General features: G+C 44.4%; 1 protein-coding gene across 1 annotated transcript; it reads left to right on the forward strand.

Annotated features, from left to right (window-relative positions):
• Positions 1–26,005, forward strand: LOC106567238 (PDZ domain-containing protein 4). The gene is made up of 10 exons (XM_014136291.2): positions 1–636; positions 2,191–2,290; positions 2,643–3,104; positions 15,690–15,743; positions 16,572–16,888; positions 17,026–17,116; positions 17,256–17,354; positions 17,423–17,485; positions 17,574–17,675; positions 23,009–26,005. The coding sequence occupies exons 3-10, from the start codon at positions 3,045–3,047 to the stop codon at positions 25,022–25,024; spliced, it is 2,802 nt and encodes a 933-aa protein (XP_013991766.2). The 5' UTR covers positions 1–636; positions 2,191–2,290; positions 2,643–3,044; the 3' UTR covers positions 25,025–26,005.
• The last annotated feature ends 569 nt before the right edge of the window (positions 26,006–26,574 follow it).

The raw sequence follows: 26,574 nt of genomic DNA on the forward strand, positions 1-26,574 counted from the left end.
GGGAGGGAGAAACAGTGTTGCATCCAGTAGAATCTTATTCAGCAGTAGCAGCAGGCATGCTTGATGGTGCGGCAGAACCGCCTTTGTGTTCCCCGCTGCAGTGGGGGAGCGCATTTATCGTCTCGCCTGAGGGAAGGAGCCAAGAGTATCCTCCAATCAGCCGTCAGTGATTTCTATCATCTTGCTGATGGTGATTTATGTTGAACCTGAGAGAGGCACTTCACACTCTGACTCTACTCACCACCTGGATGGAATCCTCTCAACGCTTTTGTTCCTAATTGTGGGTTGTTAAAAGAATGACCAACAGACAAAAGGTGGATTACTACAGAGCTGCTGCCTCACATTCTTGAATTTATGCTCTTTCCTCCCTGCAGCACAAGATGGATGAACTTTCTTTTTCTGGGGCTCTAGTTTGAGCTTTGTTTAGGTCTGTGAGGACACAGAGGGACAGAAGTGATTATTGCAATAATCTGGAAGAGGGAATCTCATATCCTTCCTCATCATTACAATTTGCGTATCCTCTCTTTCTATCCTCCCTGAGTCTGTTGCATCCTGTGTGAGTCCATACCTGTTGACTCAGATCATTCACATGGCAGGCTCTGGGTTTCAAACTGGAGCTTTTACAGTAGTAGCCAGGTAAGAATAGAATTCACATACATCCTCATGCGATGGTAGGCTCTATGTGGAGCTGGAGATGGAGAGAGCGTAGGAACCGTCGGGACATTTGACACGCCTGTTTGGCTTTCAGCACCTGCTGTGACTGTCTGCCACAGTTCTACAACTAGACTGGCTAATGGCATCTCTCTAGTGCTTACTGCCTAGCCTAGCAGACTGGGAGGGGTTTTTCAAGTGTGTGTGCATGTCTCTCTCTGTGTGTGTGAGTCTTTTATATTGGAGTTGGTTATATATTGTCAGTGTTAAGGATTACACTGAGTGTCTGGAGAGATTACAGGTGCAGTCAGCGAGGCATTGAGGAAGGATTACAGAAGCTAACACCTTGTTGCTGCCAGGAGGGTGGCTTGTTTACTTTTCAAAGCGTACAGTGTTGAATGGTGTTCAGACTGCAGGGTCTCCTGGAGGAGGTACTGATAAGACTTAAAGGTTTAACCCAGGTGATGAGACAGACAAAGAGGGGAGAGGCGGGAGAGATACACACTCATGGAGAAATGGTTACAAGGGTACAGTATAATGTGGTACCTTTCTACTTGAGCATGCATCATGTTAGAGATGGAGAGAGAAAGACAGAGGGTAATTAAAGAATGAGTGCAGGATTGAAGTCAATACACTGATTTATCCCACTTTAACAGTGGAAGCACAGGTTGAATGAGAGATACAAATGAGAGGAGAAGAGAAAGTAAAAGACTATCAATTAACACATTTCAATAAGGAAAAGAAAGATCCTTAACCTCAATCTTTCAAATAAAAAGCACAGTATTTTACACATGGCTTATCATTGGTGGTCTTGATGGTAACGAGTCCTGAATCTCCCAATAATAGTCCTGCAAGCACAACATCCAATTGAATCCCATAGTGCATTTGATATTGATTTTTAAAACACGACCAAGTAGGATGGTTCCTGTTCTCTGCCTAACAGGCCTGTAATTGAATTCTAATCTTCTCTTCAGTGACACCCTGGAGCAGTAGCCTCCAGTATTCCAGTGGATTGGAAACACTTTCGATTAGTTAATAAATGAACCATAACGTCAAAAGTGCTGTCTGGAAACCTGACAAAACACCTAGCTGAACCAACCAGTCTGTCTCAAACACCCTTCAGCAGACAACTGTAACCTATTTTCCTCAAATACTCCACATTTAAATGACATACATTTTGTATGTAGACATGTTCACTGAAAGAGCTTCATCCTGAAAGCGGTCCTTAGAGGTTGTTATTCTGACAGATACAGATCATCAGGCAAAGAGGTGTAGTTGGGACAACAGCGACTTCCTGGTGTGTTGTTACCTCACTGTGATGCGTGTGCAAGTGTGTGTGTTATTGGGTTTCGTGTACCCGATACACACCGTTTATCTTAGTTCGACAACCAGGGCTTGAGTTTCAGGCCGAAGGCTAGATGGTTCAGTGGGTAGATTCTTTCTCTCTCCTCTTCGTCAGTTTCAATGGAGGTAAACCAGGAAATGTCAATGATCATAAGCACCAATGAAAAGGTTCTGACGAGTCCATTTATCCTGAAGAGGTGAAAGTACCAGAGCAAAAGAGGAGCGGCACCTGGGAAAGGACTGAAGCAATCCTTCTAAACCTGGAAAGTGAAGAAGGTGGGAAGGGAAAAAGAAGGTGAGAAGTTCTTTGATATCGGTGCCTGTTTGCATCTGAAACTTTGAAAGTGTTTCTTTGATAGAGTGCTGGGACCAGGGGAAAAACATGGGTGAGTTTACTTCCAGTTCCATTGGGAAAAACCTCAGCTAGTTCAGAGAGACAGCTCACATGGTGAGACTGTTCCACAGAAATGAGAAGTGGTTATTAGGTTATTGAATCATCATTATATAGTTATGATAGACCGTCTTAGATACATTACAACACAATAGCAGAGATCATCTGTCAGTCTTTCTTTCCAACCCATCACTAGCTCCCTTGTCACCTTAGTCATTCCTCACTCCCCTTTCTACTCCTTCTGACCAATCCAAAGACCAGGATGGAGTCATGCAAAACCTAACCTGAACCTAACTACTCCACGCTTATGAAGACAAACAAAGATTGTTGTACTCTGTGATGGGGACAGAAACAGACGGGAAGACATTCAAAACCTTTTTGTAAATGTATGGATCACTACAGGATGGTAAAACTTGAAATCTGACTAAAAAGAAGAGAGGAACAGGACACAGGGACAGGGACACAGACTGTTTTTGGGAACAGAGAACCTCTGGGATTCATAATCCGCGGTCCCCTAACATAAGAGGGGTCTACACTCAGACCCTGTAGGTTGCTGGGGAGCTCTCTCTGACTGCCACACCCAAAGGGAAAGAGGGGTGTTTTCAGGTACTGACCTCCTGGACTGGTTTGGCCCCACCTGGCCTGAGTCCAGGTCATCATGGGGTGCAACATGTGTGTGGTTCAGAAGCCTGAGGAACAGTACAGGGTCATGTTCCAGGTGAGTGATTCTCTCTCTCGCTCTCTCTGTCTCTCTCTTTTTCTCTTGTTTCTCTTGTTCCCTTGTTGCTTTCTCTTGCCCTCTCTCTCTCTCTCTCTCCCTCGCTCTCTCTCTCTCTCTCTCTCTCTCTCTCTCGCCCCCTCTCTCTCTTGCTTTCTCTCTCTCTCTCTTTCCCCCTCTCTCTCTCTCTCGCCCTCTCTCTCTCTCGCCTTCTCTCTCTCTTGCCCTCTCGCCATCTCACGTTCTCTCTCGCTTTCTCTCTCACTCTCTCACTCTCTCTCTTTCTCTTCCGTCTAGCTTACAGTAGTACCAACTCTATTAACACTTCTCTCTCCTCCTCTCTCCTCCTCTCTCCTCCTTTCTCATCCTCTCTCCTCCTTTCTCCTCCTCCTCTCTCCTCCTCCTCTCTCCTCCTTTCTCCTCCTCTCTCCTCCTCCTCTCTCCTCCTCTCTCCTCCTCTCTCCTCCTTTCTCCTCCTCTCTCCTCCTCTCTCCTCCTTTCTCATCCTCTCTCCTCCTCTCTCCTCCTTTCTCCTCCTCCTCTCTCCTCCTCCTCTCTCCTCCTCTCTCCTCCTCCTCTCTCCTCCTCTCTCCTCCTCTCTTGCTGTCTTGACACATGCTGACGTTATATAGGTCTAATGTCCATCATCCATCACAACCAACTGACAGATCATTTTCACAACGATGACTTTAACACTCCATCCACATGAACAAGCAATGCAAGCTTTTACAGAGGGGCTCACAATAAAATGATTATGAACAATGTAATTACAACAGCCATAATGATGACAGATTTTTGGAGGAACAAAACATATGAGAAAAATAACAACATCATCAATCTACAGAATAGGATTATTATTGTGACAAAATTCATAATGCAGGCATATTCATTCTTATATTATTTACCAAGGATTCATGATTCATTAAACACAGGCATTTACATGATTAAATAAGGCATAAGCTACGGATGAAATACATTTTTACTTTTTTACTCGCAGTTGCAGCAATCATGTCCTTTTAATAATCATAACTATGTTCATACTCTGTTATAATTATTGTAATTATTGTGAAAAGCCCTGTAGAGCCCAATTACATCTGAGAGGGAGACACTGAGGGGCCAGATTTTCACTGGGATGCTGCAGGGAATAGAGTAAGATGCTTTGGTTTTAGCTCAACGGCAAAATAGTTATTGTCAAGGGGTTGCGCTGAAGGGTTGCCACGGTTACAGCCTAAGCAACAGCAGTATTTAGCAACTGAGAGACGGTACATGTGCAAGCACATCTAGGTGTGCAAGTCTTATGTAGGTTTTGCCAAGCTGGCCTCTTGGTCATTCCAATTTTTAGGATTTGGGATGTAAATTGGTATCCCTCCATTTAGTATGATATGTTATGTACGTTACAAATGGAAAGCGGTTGTACAATATTATACGAATTGGAGGACGTAATGTTTCATACATCTTGGAAGACGTATAGTATTATACGTCTTGCTCTGAGACCATGCTGCTTGTTGTGTCATAATGACAAAAGTTAGGATAATTTACATTGCAGGTTAGGACAACTACTGGCAAAGGCTAGGAGAATTGACATTGCAGGTTAGGAGAACCAACGACAAAGGTTAGGATCATTTTTGTAGAAGGTTAGGAGAATTAGGTTAAGGTTAGGAAAAGGGTTATGGGAAGGGTTAGCTAAATTGCTACAGTTGTCACCGACTCGAACACGCAACCTTTGGATTGCTAGACTGTCGCGGTATCCCCCACCCATCCTCCCTACTTTCATTTTAGTGTTAGGTAACCACACCATTATTCCATTTGTAACATATCATATTAAATGGAGTACGTTCCAAAGCCTACGTAGGTTTAACCCTGGTAGGTCTAAGCCCTTCGATCGCAATATCTACTAAGCTAGCATATTGGATTGTTTAAAGATGGTAATAAATGTATAGTTCAGCCATTTGATTTTGAATTTTAGGACCCTGTTGGTATAATTTTTTAATTAAAAATGTGTTTGATGAAAAAAAATGAATTTGGCCTTAGAATAGCCCATATAAACGCATTGATTAACACATTTGTACATGGCAAAACAGACAGTCCAAAAATAAATCATAAGGAATAAGGTTTTGAATTGTCTGTCCTATATCTGAGAGAATTTTTTTTTACCCAGGTTTGGTCACTTTATTCGTGCCATTTTTTACCCCCTATGCTCGTTGTGCCATTTATCTTCAGACAACTGCCGAAAAGCTTATTGAATCCACAATGTGGATGTCGTGTGGCTCAGTTGGTAGAGCATGGTGTTTGCAATGCCAGGGTTGTGGGTTCGATTCCCACGGGGGACCAGTATGGGAAAGAAAAAAAAAATGTATGAAATGTATGCATTCACTACTGTAAGTCGCTCTGGATAAGAGCGTCTGCTAAATGACTAAAATGTAAAGCAAAACAAATGACGCTTTCATGTCAAAGACAATACAGTATGAAGATGGGCACAAACTGCTTCTCAAATAAAAATCCCAGATCCCACTTGTAGGCAATGTGATGTTGGCTAGCTTCAAAACAACTGGGAACTCGGAAATCTTCGACTTCCAACTTCAGTGCGTTAAAGACAACTGAGGACTCTGGGGGGGAAATAGCTTAGACTGTGAAAAATCGTTTTGAATGGTCATTCAACTCAGAATTCGAAGTCGGAAACTTTGGCATCTTTCTAGAGCCCAGACTTTCCGACTTTTACTGACGTCATGATTTGACCTTGTTTTTTTCCGAGTTCCCAGTTGTCTTGAAAGCATTGAAGTTGGAAGTTCCCAGTTGTTTTGAAGGCAGCATTAGCTAGCAAACATCGCTATGACATCGCCAACAAGTGGGATTGGGGATTTCGATTGGGGAAACAGTTTGTGCCTATCTTTATATTATACTGTCTCTGACACGACAGTGTTATTTGGGTTGTCATCTGGTCTAACGGTCGTCTCGCATCGAACTGCGCATGTGCAGCCCGTCATAGCGAAGGCCCTCCGATGTAAAGTTGTTTTGTTCAACTTAAGACATCGTCTCGAATCCAGGTTGTGCCTTGAGATTTCTAGAAAATTAAGAACTAAGGAATCATTTTTCACTTATCTCATTGTCGTCTCAAATCCCAATCCCCAGCCTGGTCTGTTTCGTGTTCCCGGAATTCTCGCGGTGTTGTGCCTCTGGGTTTAGAAACTCTGTGGCCGTGTTCGTTAGTCTCATCTTTTAATGGTGGTGACTTATTAGTTTGTAACTCAAATAGTTCGGGTTTTACAGACAATTTCCTGATGATTTTTTTGTCCGGATCCTCTCATGTGCAGAAAAACACGGCTTTCACAAGCCCCATGTTATGGAACAGATACAAACTTTACATCGGCAGAAAGAGGGGACTGGGAAAGGCTAGTCAGCTGTACAACTAACTGCATCTTCTGCATTTAACCCAACCCCTCTGAATCAGAGAGATGCAGGGGGCTGTCATAATCGACATTCACGTCTTCAGCGCCCAGGGAACAGTGGGTTAACTGCCTTGCTCAGGGGAAGAACGACAGATTTTTACCTTGTCAGCTCAGGGACTCGATCCAGCAACCTTTCGGTTACTGGCCCATCAACCCTCTGACCACTAGGCTACCTGCCGCTTTCAAGACAACTGGGAACTCCTGATCTTCAAGTCGGAAAGTCGGAACTCTAGAAAGATGCCCGAGTTTCCAACTTGGAATTCCGAGTTGGACAACCATTCAAAAAATAAATCCCAGTCGGAACTTGTTTTTTCCCCAAGTTCCCAGTTGTCTTGAACGCACTGAAGTTGAAAGTCGGAGACTTCCAAGTTCCCAGTTGTTCTGAACGCGGCATGAGCTGCAGCCACTGCAAGAAATGGTCTCTAGCAAGCTGTTCAATATTCAAAATGACGTTACCGTGTGACGTGCAGGCTGTCAATCAACTTTAAGGGCTGGTTTTGCTTAGCGGTAATGCCTGTGAGACTGAATAAAAATGAAACATAAAAATATAATACCCAGGAATCAGCTTCAATATCCAATCACAACATGATCTGTCAAATGCATAGTGATATATACTGTATGTGTTATTCTATTTTTATGGTTTTATGACAGAGTCCGAACATGTGAGTCTGTACCAGTCATCAGAACTGCACTTGGTGCCCAAGGCAAAGCCATAGGAGCGAACAACAGGGGATGACATGAGCACTGCCAGTGGTAGAGTAATGAGTCAAAGAAAGGAGAGGACAAGATGGAAAAAAGAAAGGGGAAGGGAGGGAGGAGAGGACTTTGTTTCTGTTGATTGCCCTCAGGTGACAGGAGTAATTGATTTGAACGCTTCACAGAGCTGGGATGAATAGGTAGGCTTGTGTGGCTTTGCTGATCCCTCGTGTGTGTATCTGTGTCTGTGTCTGTGTGTGTGTGTGTGTGTGTGGGTGTGTGCGCGTGTGCGTAGTCTGGAGCATGTAAGGGAGAATGGCAGTAAATTCAGTGACCCCAATACAGAGGTCAGCCATGATGACAGAGCCCACATGCGGGGTCAGTGTTTTGATAAAGTGGAAAATTATATCACTTCACTGATCAAGCATTCACACAATTGTGTAATAAGCTGTGCATAAAGGTATGCCCAAGGAAGCGAGCTCAAGTAATACAAAAATGTGCTCAGCTTTTACAGACAACAAAATCCACAGACTGGCAGACTGAGTCCCCTGTGTGAGATCCAGACAGGGAGTGGTAGGGAGTAAAACACTGGTGGTTTATCACTGATTCCTCTGCCATAGCAGCAGAGAGCTGTTCTCTGCCCCATCTGGGTGATGTAGCAAGGAGCGTGTCTGTTTGCTCTGTGATCCAATCAGTCTGTATACTCTTATAAAAAAGGGTTCCAAAAGGGTTCTTTGGATATCCCTATTGTCATTAGCGTCGTAAGGATAGGACCAAGGCAGTGCTCATCTTCTTAATTTATTTAAAGATAACACTTAAACAAAACGACGAAACAGTTCCGTAAGGCAACACAGGCTATACAGGAAAACAACTACCCACAAAACACAAGTGAAACATACACAACTAAATATGGCCTCCAATTAGAGACAACGACAACCAGCTGCCTCTAATTGGAGGTCATTGCCAAAAACCCAACATAGAAATAGAAAACTAGATTTAAACATAGAAATAGAAAACATAGAACCTAAACCAAAAACACCAAAACACACAAAACAAACACCCCCTGCCACGCCCTGACCAAACTACAATGACAAATATCCCATTTTACTGGTCAGGATGTGACACCCATAGACCTTTTTGGTTCCAGGTAGAACCCTTTTTGGTTCCAGGTAGAACTCTATCTAGAACCCTATCTGGAACCAAAAAGGGTTCTACCTGAAACCAAAAAGGGTTCTGCAATGGGGACAGCCGAAGAACCCTTTTGGGTTCTAGATAGCACCTTTTTTTCTAAGCGTGTACCCAATGCTTACAAAGACCACAGAGGTTAGAGATAGACATAGGAGACACAGAACTGAGACACCGACACCCCTTCTATTGGCAGAAATATAGGGTGATCGGTGTTCCCAACTTGGGAAGGCCAGATGGCAAATGGTGTGTCTAGAGGAGCAGGTAGGCATGTAGATAGACCATCAGCATTCCAAACAGAATACACTGACGGTTTGATTGCAGAAGATGAAGCTTCTGAATGTCACACCGAGAGTAACATTCAGGCATAAAATATGCTATCCATCCAAAGGCCCTTTGTATTTCTATTTAATTAAATGTATTGAATTGAAAGAACTCCAGGCAATGTTGTAAATACAGAATTTCTACAGAAGGTTGATTGTTTTTAAACTCCATGATGCCAAATAAAATACCAACAATTAAAATGTGTCATCATGGAAGAAAAAAAAAACATCACATTGCGTAAAATACATTTGCATAATTACATTGCTTTCTAAAACACTGCATGTTTGAGGTTTTCGTGCTTATTATTCAAATTTAGACTCTACATATAACGCAAACATAACGTTCAACTGAAAGGCTAGTTCTGTCTGTCTGAATACAATCTTCTCTTGCCGGAGGAGCGTATTAATGTACAATAGGTGCACATGTCTTGTGTATGGTACACACCCATATTTTATATTCTGCCTCCTGTCACTCCCCAGGTGAAAGTGGTGAAGGTCACCTCATATATCAGTGTCTACAGCCTACATGAGTCTATGTATTTACAATAAGCATTAGTTGAGTTTATGGGTAATGCATAGCAAACTAACCAGAACATTCATGTATCTACACCACACAGTGAGCACAGTATCCATTTTGTGCTGCACCACCCACCCCTCTTCAGTCTCCCCCTCCGCCCCTCAGTCTCTACCTCCTCCGGTCTCGCTCTCCCTCTCTGTAGAATGGGTTGCAATGCGAGGCCGTTGCCACGGCAACTGAAGTCATTAAACAAGCCTAATGTGCCTTTTTCATACTGAAAGTTCTGACATACACACTGTGCAAACACATGGCCACTCACAGATAACCTACTAACATGTGTATAGAGTACACAGACAAACATACACAGATGACATGCACGCACATACACACACACACGCTCACTCACTCATATCAACGCACATAAAAAAACAATTTAATTATATTGACATATCCCAACGATGAGTGCCGTGATATGCCAACCTGACATTGAGATTGACTTTGCCCTCAGACATGTTTCTGTATCCAAACCAATATCTGTCTCTCTCATTGTCTCCTTCACCTGTCTTAGATTGAATCCTATCTGTCTCTCTTCCCCTCTTCCTCTCTTCCTCTCAGCATCTGTGTATTGACTTACTTCTTCTCTGGCTACAAATATCTAAATGGCTCTCCACAGTCACACCCACAGAGATTCCGCTTCCACCTTCTGTCTCCTTCTGTCTTCCATCACTCTCTTGCTCTGAAAAAACTAAGCGAAAAGACAGTCACATTCAGAGGGAATTCTCCTCATACATAAATTATAAAACCTCTTTTATAGATATGATTTTCCCATAGACGAAGATAAACCTTTCCTGGGTTCACGGTCTATGGGCCTTCCATAGAGAAAGATCTGTAAATGGAAATATCTGTTGACTCTCACTAATTGGCTTGGTACTTTTATTATTCAACTCATCTGCCTCTTTATCATGGGGCCTGTATCTTCTCCCATGGGAACACCTCTCTCTGGTAAATTTGTATTTGTATGATTAAGTGTGTGTGTGTGATTAGGTTGGAGGTCATAAAGGGAGGAGAGGGGGTTTATGGGTTGTATGTCTGGTCATGTGTATGTGTGTATGTGTGTGTGTGTGTGTGTGTGTGAGAGAGAATATACATTACCACTTTCTTAGACAATAACAAATACATACAGCTCCAAAATAAGCTTTAAAAAATACAAGAAAAACTAATCTGCCTACACTCTAGCCTATGCTATCTATCTACGGTTCTTCTATCTATCTATCTATCTTCTATCTATCTATCTACGGTTCTTCAGCCCTTTTGAGAACCATTTGAAGAACACTTTTTGCTTCCAGGTAGAACCCTTTCGATTCTCTGTAGAGCTCTTTCTACAGAGGATTCTACATGGAACCCAAAAGGGTTCGGCCTGGAACCAAAAAGGCTTCTCCTATCGAGACAGCCGAAGACCTCTTTTGGAAAATGTTTTTCTTAGAGTGTAGATATTGATAGCTCTGTTGATAATGGTGTTTCTGAGAATCAATCTATTAACCCAAAATATGCTTGTTAGTTTATTAGTTTCCCAATTTCCCTGAATGTTTGAATAGTCCCCAAGTCAATAGCAGCTCATCTTTGTTTGTCTGAGCTCAACCACTGCCCATTGGCCTGTGTAAATGTCCTCCTGCGATATCAAACAGCTGGGGTTAGAACCAGACGGTGCAGAGCATGTCTCCAGATATAATTGATTTTGTGAAGAGGGGACTAGACCCTTCAAAGCATGAGAGATGAGAAAAATCAATTACCCAACAAGTAGAATTGAATATGTGAAGGGCAGCAGGGCAGCAGGGCAGCAGGGAAGCAGGGCAGCAGGGAAGCAGGGCAGCAGGGCAGCAGGGCAGCAGGGCATGGTCAGCACGCAGTCATTACAAAAGAAGGAGGGAAACCATTTGGATTGTTTATTATTCATTTTTATGCAAATTGTTTTAGTGATAAGCTAAATTATTCACAGGGAAGAATACGAGTCAGTATAGAGTTTATGAGTCGATACATTTGTCAAATCCTCCTTTACTGCTCATATGTTTGGGTTGGGTGTACAGTACACCACCCAGAGTCTGGTGTACTGTAGATATTCCATCAAACTGCAGCTAAAAGGTTCGAGATAAAACCTCATTAAGCCTCTACCACTACATCTCCCTGGAGGTTCCTCTGTGTGTTTCCACTATTTACTTTACCAACAAGCATGGAGCTATGAGACATTCCCACCCAAAATGAGAAAAATTGTATTATAAACTTACAATCTACGAGTCCTCGAAAGCTCCTTCCCTCTTTCTTTGTCCTTGTATTCCACTCCTCTTTCTTCACCACCCTTCATCATTTTACCTCCCCTTCCCCCGGTGCTGCTCTCCATCAGCACCTCTCCCTCGCTTTTTCTCTCATCCCTTTGAACTACCTGCTTCTCTTTCATCTCCCTCTCTCTTTCACCCCACCCCTCGTTCCACAGCCTCTCCCAACCACCCCCCTACTGTGCTACTCCGAATAACGTAGAGAATAACAGGAATATATAACGGTACGGAACTCAGTCTCAATTCACGCCTGTTATTTAATATAACTTTAATGGAAGAATGAGCAATACACACCCTGCTCTCTCTCTCTCATTGGCAATTCGTCTTGACTGTCATTGGATAATGTGAGACACTGCAAAGGTCAGAGGTTATAGGTCATGAAATCAGCTGACATAATGGACCAGTGGATGTATAATGCATTGCACAACACGTCAAGATGAGTTATCCTTCCAATCTAATGCACAACAACCATGAACCTGTACGAAGCCATCCTCAAAGCAATCTCACTGCCTCTCATTGATAATGAATGCAGCGACGTCCCCCTCCATCCTCTCTCTAAGTGTTCTCAGACTGTCAGCAATGGCCAAAGGGCTGGTCTTCTATATACCCTATCCCTCATTGGTCCTGATGATGGTGTTACAGGAGAAAAACAACTCATTGTCTCAAATGCTCCATCTCACCTGGTTCCTATCATGTGTAGACAAAAGAAGAGAGAGGAAAAAAATACAAGTTGCAGGACAAGCTTTTGTAAAGGGACAATTTCATCAGACTTGGCAAATAAAAAATACAGTCAGGCTTCACACTGTTAACTCCATTTGGCGTGGCGGAAGATGCCATGCAAAAAAATGAGGTTTCTTATTTTGTCTTCAAGTGAAAGAACTCATTAAGAGGGTGAGAGAGACAGAGATGTATGGAGAGTCATTAGTATAGGAAGGACAAACGGGCAAGGGAAGGAAACGGCACAGATATAAGAGCATGTTTTGTATCCTCTAGGGAGGGGCTGGAGAAAGAAGAGTGCTGAGGCAGCATGAGGAGAGAGAGCGATATAGGGAGTGAGTGAGTGAGTGATATAGAGAGTGAGAGAGAGAAAGAAAGAGAGAGAGAGAGAGAGGGGGGCAAAGAGAGAGAGAGAGAGAGAGAGGGGGGGGGCAAAGAGAGACAAAAGGGAGAGAGGAAGAGGGAGACACAATGGGAGGGGAGTGGGGTTTGGAAAGAAGTGTGAGCAAAGAAATCATGGAGAGGGAGAGTGGAGGTACAGAAAGGTATGGAGAGGGAGAGAGGAGGTACAGAAAGGCATGGAGGGGAGAGAGGAGGTACAGAAAGGCATGGAGAGGGAGAGAGGAGGTACAGAAATGCATGGAGAGGGAGAGAGGAGGTACAGAAAGGTATGGAGAGGGAGAGAGGAGGTACAGAAATCATGGAGAGGGAGAGAGGAGGTACAGAAAGGTATGGAGAGGGATAGAGGAGGTACAGAAAGGCATGGAGAGGGAGAGAGGAGGTACAGAAAGGCATGGAGAGGGAGAGAGGAGGTACAGAAAGGCATGGAGAGGGAGAGAGGAAGTACAGAAAGGTATGGAGAGGGAGAGAGGAGGTACAGAAATCATGGAGAGGGAAAGAGGAGGTACAGAAATCATGGAGAGGGAGAGAGGAGGTACAGAAATCATGGAGAGGGAGAGAGGAGGTACAGAAAGGTATGGAGAGGGAGAGAGGAGGTACAGAAATCATGGAGAGGGAGAGAGGAGGTACAGAAAGGTATGGAGAGGGAGAGAGGAGGTACAGAAAGGCATGGAGAGGGAGAGAGGAGGTACAGAAAGGTATGGAGAGGGAGAGAGGAGGTACAGAAAGGCATGGAGGGGAGAGAGGAGGTACAGAAAGGCATGGAGAGGGAGAGAGGAGGTACAGAAAGGCATGGAGAGGGAGAGAGGAGGTACAGAAAGGCATGGAGAGGGAGAGAGGAGGTACAGAAATCATGGAGAGGGAGAAAGGAGGTACAGAAAGGTATGGAGAGGGAGAGAGGAGGTACAGAAAGGCATGGAGGGGAGAGAGGAGGTACAGAAAGGCATGGAGAGGGAGAGAGGAGGTACAGAAAGGCATGGAGAGGGAGTGAGGAGGTACAGAAAGGCATGGAGAGAGGAGGTACAGAAAGGCATGGAGAGGGAGAGTGGAGGTACAGAAAGGCATGGAGAGGGAGAGAGGAGGTACAGAAAGGCATGGAGAGGGAGAGAGGAGGTACAGAAAGGCATGGAGAGAGGAGGTACAGAAAGGCATGGAGAGAGGAGGTACAGAAAGGCATGGAGAGGGAGAGAGGAGGTACAGAAAGGCATGGAGAGGGAGAGAGGAGGTACAGAAAGGCATGGAGAGGGAGAGAGGAGGTACAGAAAGGCATGGAGAGGGAGAGAGGAGGTACAGAAAGGCATGGAGAGGGAGAGAGGAGGTACAGAAAGGCATGGAGAGGGAGAGAGGAGGTACAGAAAGGCATGGAGAGGGAGAGAGGAGGTACTGAAAGGCATGGAGAGAGGAGGTACAGAAAGGCATGGAGGGCCAGAACCAAATGTGGCAAGAACGTTTTTGTGGTTGACTGCACAGGGGAACATCGATTTGAATTGCAATTATTTGAAGGGGACAGGAAAAGAGAGGGGAACGATGGAGGCATGGAAGCAGGGTATAAAGATGTGGAAATCCCCAGACAGCCAAGGTCGGTGTGTGACCATGAATGCACTAACACAATATCTGTATGCCCAGGTGTCTGTCTTCTGTCACTCAGAGTACCTCGATACTGTCTACAGGTCTCCATTAAAACATATGGAGACACACTTGTGACACACCCTCACGCACATTCACCCAGCTGTGTGCAGTATGCTCATGACTTCAAGCAGCAGATTGTATAAACACCAAAAAGCACATTACCATTTGGTCAGAGGGGTGTAAATGGTGGTTTGATGTTTCACCTCTTAACAAACGTAATGTTGGGGGGGTCTTGCATCAGTTTACCAGGATCACTGCTTCTCTCACAGAGAAAGTTCAGTCGCCTCAAAATCAACATCCCAGCTATTTCAATCTGATTCCCCCAGCAGATCTACACCCATAATCCCTAATTATAAATCCCCCTTTATCTGTAGCAACTGGCAGGGGGCAAACATCATAGATATGGAGATACAGAGAGATACAGAGAGATAGAGAGAGATAGAGAGAGAGAGAGAGAGAGAGAGAGAGAGAGAGAGAGAGAGAGAGAGAGAGAGGAGAGAACTATGAAACTGGCTTCACAGACATGTAGATATAGGAAACTAGAGAGGGTTTATCTATTAGGCTGGGTTGGCACACGTTGATTTACACAGAGATGTATTCTATGTGACTGAGTTGTGATGGTTTGATGTATTCTATGTGACTGAGTTGTGTTGGTTCACAGAAGCCCAGTTTATACCTGGTTCTGACATGCATCTTCTGTCCTAATCCTGTCCACATTCTGATTGTGCCCACATTTCCAGACAGGTGTAGACGATTAAAAGACGCATTGTGACTACCTACGGAGGTAGTCAGGCATATGTTAGCAAGTGTAGAGGGATCTGGACAGTGAAACCATTTAAATCATCATTATCCCACCTTCTGAAATCATTGACAGGTGGCATCATTGACTTATGACATCAAAATGTGTATTAAAATAGGGAAAATAAATATTATTTTGAAAGAATAGCTGTCAAATAATTGGCATACAGGGAGGGAACAGGAAATGTGGTCACAATGTGTACACAGTGGATTGATAAGAGACACATTTTAATACCATGTGTAGACATATTTCTGAAAATGAAAAACAATCAGAATGTGGACAAGATCAGGACAAAGGACACATGTTAGCACAAGGTATAAATGAGGCTAGAGAGAGGATCATGTACAGCATGGTTAGACACATGCAGAGGGATTTAGGAATAATACAGAGATTAGTCTACCAACAGGCAGCATTTCTCTCAACCAGTAATAACCCATTTCCTTACAACAACATTGCACTTTCACCTTTTCCTCAGAACCTACCCTATTAACGTAAGTCTTGTCTTCTCTAATGATTCCATTGCTCTCCCCCCCTCTCTCAACAGAAGGGTCAAATAAGTAACCCGCTGTGTCCTTTTGACGGAGAAGGTCGATTGAAGGTCTCAGTATAAAGTTTTTCTTCTCCCCCGCTGTGTGATATCAAAACCTTTTAAGTTGAGAGAAATGTACCACGTACTGTGATGTGCCTTTGTAACCCTACATGTGATGTGTGTATTATGAACATACACTAAACCTACACATTTCCCTATGTGTTGAGGTGTACTGTGTTATTCTCTGTTATCTTCAACGGCTATCTGTTGGCTGTCTAACCCTAGTTCTGTGTTTTAGGCCTGTCTGTATGTGTTGCGTTCATGTATTCTCCTCCTCAGTCCTTGTGTTGTGGCTCAGTCTAACACACAGTGAACTAACCTGGTCTGTCTGTATGTCTAGCGAGAGATCCTCTAATGTGGCTCAAAGTCTGCTATCTATACTCCTGTTGGGTGCACCTGTTTTGTAATCACACACTGTCTCCCCTCATTGCCCCTTCTCTCTATAAACTGCTTGTTTTCCATCTTTGTGTTACTCTCTCTCAATTTCTCCACGTCTCCCTCTGTATGTGCCCTGGTACTCCTTTGTGTTTAATCATTCTTCACCACACTTAGAAAAAAGGGTTCCAAAAGGGTTCTTTGGCTGTCCCCATAGGAGAACCCATTTTGGTGTCAGGTAGAACCCATTTTGGTTCCAGGTAGCACTCTTTTGGGTTCCATCTAGAACCCTCTTTGTAAAGGGTTTTACATGGAACCCAAAAAGGGTTCTTCAAAGGGTTCTCCTATGGGGATATCCGAAGAACCGTTTTGGGTTCTAGACAACACTCTCCTACTCTTCCTTTTTTCTCCTTTTCCACGACCTTCTCCTATCTGACCTCTGGTCTCGCTCCCCTCCTCTAGGTGAATGGTAAGGAGCTGTCCTGTCTCTCACGGGACCCCACCCTGGATGTGCGAGACCCCCTGCTGTCTCACGTGTTGAAAAGGGGGGCCCGGCGGCGGGCTGGTCTGGCAGGGCAACTAGTGGGGCTGGATGGGACAGCAGCAGTTCCAGGGGGGCTGACTGACTGTGTGGACAGCGGCACTCAGACTGACATCAGCTTCCAACACATGTTGACTCTGGGAAGGACCTCCCACCACCAAGGTGGAGCCCCGCCCCCTCACCCGCCCCCCTCCCCTCCACTGCCACCCATCCTGGAACCCAACCTGCTCAACGAGCTGTGAGTGGAGTGTGCGTGTGTGTGAGAGAGAGAATTCAATTTACCTTTCAATTTCCATTAGATGTTTGAAAGCTCTGCCGTTTGTAGTTCTGCTTAAATGTTGATACACTGACATATTCTCTATGTTTTTTTCTCAGCCTTTTAGAGCCTGAATATTATGACCCCAATGACTACTTTGACATCACTCAGCACGAGGTGGATCTCAGGCAGGATGAGTTGGAGTACGAGGTGAGGCCACATTTTCCTGTCAAATCAAATTGCCTACCGTGTAATTCAACAGCAATCCCATTCTTCATGCCATCTCCATCTCCATTACCAGTGTTCATGTGTTTAACTTGTGTGTTTTGTCTGCCACACATTTCAATAGGAAGTGGAGCTGTATAAGTCTCGTCAGCAGGACAAACTGGGGTTAACGGTGTGCTACCGGACAGATGATGAGGAGGATCTGGGGATCTATGTGGGCGAGGTGAGGAGGATGGTTATCCTCGCTCTGATCGCCTGTTTGCCAGCTAACCTAATCCTCTCTCTCTCCAGGTCAACCCCAATAGTATAGCTGCTATGGACGGCCGTATCCGAGAGGGGGATAGAATATTACAGGTAGGATTGTTGAACATTTTAGGTAACGTTCTATTATAATTTATGGCAGAAAGCAGGGTCAGACAAGAACATTTCTGATATGTCTCAGATAAACGGGGTGGACATCCAGAACAGAGAGGAGGCGGTGGCCATTCTGACCCAGGAGGACAGCACCAACATCTCCCTGCTCCTGGCCCGGCCTGAAATAGAGGTGAGAGACCCTCTGAATTGGTTTACTATCTGATATACCATATAAACAAACCAACCCAGACCAGGATAACTACAGTACAGTAAATACCATATAAACAAACCAACCCAGACCAGGATAACTACAGTACAGTAAATACCATATAAACAAACCAACCCAGACCAGGATAACTACAGTACAGTAAATACCATATAAACAAACCAACCCAGACCAGGATAACTACAGTACAGTAAATACCATATAAACAAACCAACCCAGACCAGGATAACTACAGTACAGTAAATACCATATAAACAAACCAACCCAGACCAGGATAACTACAGTACAGTAAATACCATATAAACAAACCAACCCAGACCAGGATAACTACAGTACAGTAAATACCATATAAACAAACCAACCCAGACCAGGATAACTACAGTACAGTAAATACCATATAAACAAACCAACCCAGACCAGGATAACTACAGTACAGTAAATACCATATAAACAAACCAACCCAGACCAGGATAACTACAGTACAGTAAATACCATATAACCACCAAAGTTGTTTCATTCTTCACACCAAAATTCATTCAAATTCAAGTCAACTAGTTTCTTAACAGAAATGACATAAGAAATGGCATAAAGAAAGGTCATATCGGAACCTCTACACTAGAGACACACCATTTGTGTAAAAGAAATAAGACTGGAACTATGAATCTCCCCGTACCCTGTTAACCCATGTAAGGAGACAGGAAAGGTGAGAGGAGTAAGAGGGAGACAGATAGGGAGAAACGGAGCTGGACGGGAGCGATAGCTAGCGAGGAGAGGGAGAGCCTGGTTGTTTTCAGTACGTGCCAATGTGGCATTGCTTTGTTTCCCTCAAGGTCACAGCTCAACAGACAGAAGGACACAGTCCCGGGACATCCCATAATATATATATATACACACCCAGCAAATGGGTAGTCACTGAACACACACACCTCCAGATGGAACGGCATAGTTTACCATTTTTATACTGAGAGTGATGCATGAGGCATAGACACACACCAATATACCTTCTCACACACAGCCATGCAAAAACAAATGTGTGTGTGCTCTGAGACACACTCAGAGTGTTGAAATCAGAATGCAGTCCACATTCAGCCCAGAATGAGCTAGAGGGCAGATTTAAGAGAGGGCCATTAAATGTAGGCTGCTACCCAGACAAAGTCACCACTGCAAGTACCCTCAAATTCCCTTTATTCATCTGGCACCCTCGAATCTGCAGAGAGACGTGAGATGCAGGGTAGACTAAAACTGCAGCTAGAATAACAATACAATGTCATGGATAGGAACACCATAACAATATGGAAGAAAATGAAACGGATTCTACAAGAACCAGTATCACTCCCTGAAAACACACCCCTATGGAACAATCCTTGGATAGCTTTTCAGAATTCACAGATACATTGGTCCACATGGAAAACTAAAGGCATAGAACTGTACATGACTTGGTAAAAGGAAATCAATGCATTTCCATTAAATCCTTAAAAAGCTATTTTGGACTGACGAATGTAGATATTTTGAAATACACGCAACTTAAATGTTTCATATCAAGATATTTCTATTTGAAATCTTTTGGATGTCAGAGCAATCCTATTTGAGTCAGAAAATGCTATTCATATGATAGGTAAGATAAACAAAACCTTGCAGAGGGCCTATCTGCCTGACAATCTCCTCGAAAAAAATATGAACTATTGGAACCAATTAAAAATAACTGATATTGACACAAGATGGAGGGAATGTTGGAACATACAGTGAGGGAAAAAAGTATTTGATCCCCTGCTGATTTTGTACGTTTGCCCACTAACAAAGAAATGATCAGTCTATCATTTTAATGGTAGGTTTATTTGAACAGTGAGAGACAGAATAACAACCAAAAAATCCAGAAAAACGCATGTCAAAAATGTTATAAAATGATTTGCACTTTAATGAGGGAAATAAGTATTTGACCCCTCTGCAAAACATGACTTAGTACTTGGTGGCAAAACCCTTGTTGGCAATCACAGAGGTCAGACGTTTCTTGTAGTTGGCCACCAGGTTTGCACACATCTTAGGAGGGATTTTGTCCCACTCCTCTTTGCAGATCTTCTCCAAGTCATTAAGGTTTCGAGGCTGACGTTTGGCAACTCGAACCTTCAGCTCCCTCCACAGATTTTCTATGGGATTAAGGTCTGGAGACTGGCTAGGCCACTCCAGGACCTTAATATGCTTCTTCTTGAGCAACTCCTTTGTTGCCTTGGCCGTGTGTTTTGGGTCATTGTCATGCTGGAATACCCATCCACGACCCATTTTCAATGCCCTGGCTGAGGGAAGGAGATTCTCACCCAAGATTTGACGGTACATGGCCCCGTCCATCGTCCCTTTGATGTGGTGAAGTTGTCCTGTCCCCTTAGCAGAAAAACACCCCCAAAGCATAATGTTTCCACCTCCATGTTTGACGGTGGGGATGGTGCTCTTGGGCTCATAGGCAGCATTCCTCCTCCTCCATACACGGCGAGTTGAGTTGATGCCAAAGAGCTCCATTTTGGTCTCATCTGACCACAACACTTTCACCCAGTTGTCCTCTGAATCATTCAGATGTTCATTGGCAAACTTCAGACGGGCATGTATATGTGCTTTCTTGAGCAGGGGGACCTTGCGGGCACTGCAGGATTTCAGTCCTTCACGGCGTAGTGTTACCAAATGTTTTCTTGGTGACTATGGTCCCAGCTGGCTTGAGATCATTGACAAGATCCTCCCGTGTAGTTCTGGGCTGATTCCTCACCGTTCTCATGATCATTGCAACTCCACGAGGTGAGATCTTGCATGGAGCCCCAGGCCGAGGGAGATTGACAGTTCTTTTGTGTTTCTTCCATTTGCGAATAATCGCACCAACTGTTGTGACCTTCTCACCAAGCTGCTTGGCGATGGTCTTGTAGCCCATTCCAGCCTTGTGTAGGTCTACAATCTTGTCCCTGACATCCTTGGAGAGCTCTTTGGTCTTGGCCATGGTGGAGAGTTTGGAATCTGATTGATTGATTGCTTCTGTGGACAGGTGTCTTTTATACAGGTATCAAACTGAGATTAGGAGCACTCCCTTTAAGAGTGTGCTCCTAAACTCAGCTTGTTACTTGTATAAAAGACACCTGGGAGCCATAAATCTTTCTGATTGAGAGGGGGTGAAATACTTATTTCCCTCATTAAAATGCAAATCAATTTATACAATTTTTGCCATGTGTTTTTCTGGAATTTTTTGTTGTTATTCTGCCTCTCACCGTTCAAATAAAACTACCATTAAAATTATAGACTGATCATTTCTTTGTCAGCGGGCAAACGTACAAAATCAGCAGGGGATCAAATACTTTTTTCCCTCTTTATTGTAACTAACGAAATTGCAGGTAACGAAAATGTATGCTTAATCCAGTATAAACTTGTTGGCATGTGGACTAATATGTTGTTGAGTTGTGTTCTTACACTGGTACAGTCATGCCCTATGAGAGATGTATGACTGCGCATGTGCGAAAATAAATAAAGTGCATTTTCCCCGTTCTGGTTAAGACACCAATGATGAACATGTGTGTTTATTCCTCCGTTAAGTAAACCGGTATTCCTGTCCTGAAGATGTCAGCACCAACAAAACTAATGTTTCAAATGCATTACACAAGGGACAAAATTCCCCAATTAAGCCCATGAGTTGTGGGTGGAGTTGGAAAGTTGGCTGTCAGAAGTATTACAGTGTAAATGTACTTTTACTCTGTCTGTCTGCCTATTCCAAGACATAGCATATGAGGCTTCAGTGAGATATCCTATGGGTTGGAAGATATTTTTCTAGTCAATCATCATGCAAAAAACATATACTTAAAAAATGGAACTCAACCAATCCTCTATCGTTAACACAATGGAAAGGCCTAATGCTTTATTATCTAAATGTTGAAACTGTGTGGGAGACGGAGAGAAACAAAATAGTGCAGTTTGAGGCCATGTGGCAGGGGGAGATGGGGGTGTGAGCAGGCGGGTCTGTGCAGGGGTGATGTTATGAATGTTTGTGTGCGTCTGTATGTTATTAATGGTTTGTGTATGTTTAGTATTGTTAAAAAAAAGGACAACAAATGTAATCTTACAAAAAATAAAACTATAATAATAAGATTCATCGATAAAGTATAGTCTCACATTGAAAACACATAGTGAAGAGAGGAGAAGAGATGGGGATCATCCAAGGACGGTATATATGAGCACATATTAAGGATTTATTCAACGGTCTGGAAAGAGCAAGAGAGAGCGACAGAGAAATAATGAAATGATTTTTTTTTTGAGTAATAATATCTCTCAACCTGAATCCAGTTAAACAATTCAAGTGTAAACCAAATCAATTAACCCTTTAAAGCCCAATGTTACATATATGTAACATTGTCTTTAAACACCTGGTAAAGTGTCTGTACATGATCAATACATAAAAAGGAGTAACTTGATGTGATCGCAATAAACACTTTTGTTACCATCTGGTGGCCGATCTTTGTAATGACACTATGAGCAAAAATATTCAGTCACTTGAAAGTTTGTTATATATATGAAACATAGGGCATTAAGTGATGCAAACCACACATTAGCATAGATTTTTTTGCATACCAACAGTTTTTATATTTATTTTCCAGAAATACGTTATTTGGAGTCTCCTTTCACTTCTGATTTTGTTTATGCAAGGAAAACTGGGTCCAGGTTTCTAAGGGTTAAATGTAATCAACTCCACTCTGAGCGGTGATTTGTTTACTGAATTAAAGCATACACATTTAATCAATATCTCAGGGGGATCTGGATAAAGGGAGTAAATTAAAACAAGCAATTTGTAATTCTCCTGTACTATTCACTGGTAGTAAAAACACCGCACAGAGTGGTGGTGTGTGTTTGTGTGTGTACGCGTGCTTGTAAGTGCACGTGCATGCATGCATATAGTTGGGTGGGTGGGTGGGCATGCATGTGCATACATTTAACGATGGGCCCAATTTTCCTTCTTTTCATCCAGACAGCACAGTGGAAAATACCCCTCAGTAAAAATGCCTTTAAAATGGTAATGAAATCACACATTACCTTAGGTCCTACCGCCATCTAGTGACTGAGATAAACGCTAACAGACATACCTCTGTAACATGTTGTATGAGGTTCCCAAGAGTACAAGAAATTGAACTTGTTCAATCTAATATATAATTTCAATCTTTCTTTTCCTTTCTCCTTTGCCCTTTTCCCGCCTCAATGACACCTTCAACTCAATAACGAAACCACAATGGCAATCAAACAAAATAAACACAATCCGTGAAACACATTCTCCAACTCAGAATGACAACCAGCTCGACCCAGATGAACTGGACCTGGAGGTTCTGGATAATGCTGTCCACCTTCCCAGCCCCCATCAGCTGAGGAACAGGGCCTCCATGCTGGGTGAAGGACCAGGGGTCGTGGGTGGGGGTGGTGTGGTGGTGGTCCGTGGGCGAGGTCACCGTGACTCTCCAGGCCTGCTCCACACGTTGCTGAGTAACAGCCAGGAGCTGGACAGCGGGGTGGGCCGTACAGACGAGAGTACCCGCAATGAGGAGTCCTCAGAACACGACCTACTAGGAGATGACCAGACCAGCGCCCCCACCACCAACGCCACCAACACCCCCGGCAGCATGCGCAGGTTCCACTCTGGCCAGGGGGACAGGGACACCCCACCCCTTCTACATGGCCACTCCACAGAGTTCCACTTCAGCACTGACTCTCTACTGGGTCTGGACTGTCTGGGTGGGGGAGGAGGTGGTGACCTGGCAGGGGAGAGGGTCTACGCAGCTGACCCAGTGATGATGATGATGCCGGGTCTGACAGAAGAAGAGTGTGAGAGGTACAGGGAGCTCCTGGAGATCAAGTGTTATTATGAGAAGAACAGCAATGCTCTTCTGCTGCTAGGGGAGCATGGGGGTCATGGGGGACAGGGGAGTCATGGGGGTGATGGGGGGGTTCCTCTGGATGTGAACAGGAATGAGACCCTGATGCAGCATGAGATGGCCCTCGTGGAAGAGGAGCTACGCCACCTGGAGTTCAAGTGTCGTAACATCCTGAGGGCCCAGAAGATGCAGCAGCTCCGGGAGCGCTGTCTCAAGGCATGGCCCCTGGAGGAAGAAAGTGGGGCTGGAGGTGGGGCCGGGGCTGGGCGGCTGGCTCCTTTGGTTAGTGAGGAGTCCTGTCACCATGAGCTGTCAGACATTAATGAGCTGCCTGAGAGGGAGCGCTCCGACAAGGACAGCACCAGCGCCTACAACACAGGAGGGGAGAGCTGCAGGAGCACCCCTCTGGTCAGCGAACAGTATCCCTCCCCCTCTGCACATGGCCACAGCAGCTTGGAGGGGGGAGACTCTGCCTCTTTGCCGTCTCGGACCCCCAGCCGGCACAGGGAGAGGGGAGGCAGGGGTGAGAGGGGGCAGGCTAACCTGAACCAGCCCTACTCCCCTAGCTCACACAGGAGGGGAGCGGAAGTTAAGACCTCTAGCCCGAGAGGGGCCAAGTTCAGATCCCTGTCCCGCGACGGGGGGGCAAGGAGGGGGTCAGACGGAGGGGTGAGATGCCCCAAAGCCAATGGGACAGTGGAGGGGAGGGAAGGGCGTAGCGCTGAGAACAGCCCTTATCTGTCCCGCCGCCACTCTGGCTCCAGAATCCCCTTGCGCTACCAGAGCTGCATGCAGCTGAGGTCCCCCTCCACATCCGAGGGCCTGGAGAGACCCAGGGATGGCAGCGAGAGTCCCATGAGCCTGGGGAGCACATGCAAGGACATCCCCCAGGGCCCTGTGTCCATGCCATCCTTACCCATCCCCCCTCCCCTGCCTCCGCCGACCTCGCCGCGTATGGAGTGGAAGGTCAAAGTACGCAGCGACGGATCCCGCTATGTTGCCAAGCGGCCCGTTAGGGACCGCCTCCTGAAGGCCCGGGCCATTAAGATCCGGGAGGAGCGCAGCGGCATGACCACGGACGACGACGCCGTCAGCGAGATGAAGATGGGCCGCTATTGGTCCAAGGAGGAAAGGAAGCAGCAGCTTCTCAGGGCCAGGGAACAGCGCAGACGCAGGGAGTTTATGATGCAGAGCAGGCTGGACTGCCTGAGGGAGAGGGACAGGGAGTCCAGTGGCGGTGGACAACAGGGGGCTCCGCATGGACAGGAGCCCACTACCATCCTGGAGCTGAGCCACAGGAGGAGCCAGAAGAAACGGAGCCGTAGGATCCTGGACAACTGGATCACCATCCAGGAACTGCTGGCCCACGGAACCAGGTCACCTGACGGCAAGAAGGTCTACAACCCTCTGCTGTCAGTCACCACTGTCTAATGGAGAGGGTGGAAGACCGAGAAAGAAAAGAGAGGAGAGGGTGACCAACAAAGTGAGGTAGAGAGGAAGTGTAGGAGTGATTGAAATAAATGGTCCAGAGGAAGTGGGTTGCTTTGGAAAGGGAAAGAAACCAACTGTCTACTGTGATCTGTCACTGCATATTGGAGAGAGATTGGGTGATAGACTGTACAACCTTCTCCTTAGTTACCATCAGCTGTGACGAAGTAAAAGAGAGGGGAAGGGAGAGTGGTGCAGTGTAGAAGAGAACATAATTACCAGTAACCCATATTGCAAGCTGTAATTTCTGCCTGAGAGAATTATGAATGTAGGCAGGTAGGCAACAGAAGTGAAAAGAAAGCGCTGGTGAAATAAACCAATCTGTAGCTATTGACCAGCATTTATTTGCTATACCATTCTTATAAGGATAGTGCCATGAATGCCCACTGATAAGGTTGTGAATGGCATTTACAGAGTATACAAAGGACATTGGCCAACAAGAACAAAGTAAAGGACAAAATGACTGACTAATGAATGAAACGTCGACATTGTGGTAAGATCTGATAAGCACGTTTCAATATGAATAAATTGAGAAGCACAGTGAGGGAAAAAAAGCACACCAAATCCCACAGCACAGGAAACATGACAACTCCATCTCTGGTGGTTGAGAGTTGAGGAAATCTTCTTGAACGTGTCTTCTTGATGGCTGGTACGATGGTATTCTGCGATGGAGTTACTTATACAGTATGACAGCACAATCTGAGGAGTTGAAAGTAGTTCTTTGACATTTGATTACTTGCATGTTGACTATAAATGTTAAAAGTAACATACTTCAAAAAACGTGACAAAAAGTTGGTGTGAAATTGTGGATGTGACATGTTCTTAATTTGTTTAATTCTTAGACTAGAAAACAATGTGGCTGTTTGTTCAGTATACTGTGATGTCTGGTCCATAAATGTTTTACAATAAAAGCTTTTTATATAATTTGTTAATTCAAAATAGTTGAAGTGATTTCGTCCTTTTGAATTGTTCGCATATTCTGTCATACACCACCATGCTCAAAACTGTCACAAGGGAGTTGCTGAAGCTCAGGGACAACTACACCTGTGGTTTAGGTTCACAACACAAGGAGTGTACTGATCGATTCAGCACCACAAATTTCACTATTCTGTCAAACCTCTTGAAAAGAAAATATGATGGAAAAAAGGACAGGAGTCAAAAGATTCCTAAAACAATACTAAACTTTTATTTTCTAACAAGAGTGAAAAGAAACAAAAGGCAACATTGAAATGAAAAGTTTATACACAAACGCACGACAACTGTGTGTCTGCAATATCAATAATTATTATTTTTAACCAAGAGGAGAAAAAGTAAATTGTGATAAAGTGAAGTGTTCCTTTAGTTTGGAAGGGGAGAGAAAGGGGGAAGAAATATGAGACTGAAAAACAGGACAGAATAAAAGGATAAATCTGAGGGGATCAAAACTAATGAAAGAGAGAGTAGTGAAAGAGAGCAAGAAAAAGTGAAAGAGATACCTATTTTGGGAAAGTAGC

Source organism: Salmo salar, chromosome ssa13 (assembly GCF_905237065.1).
Source record: "Salmo salar chromosome ssa13, Ssal_v3.1, whole genome shotgun sequence".
NCBI lineage: Eukaryota > Metazoa > Chordata > Actinopteri > Salmoniformes > Salmonidae > Salmo > Salmo salar.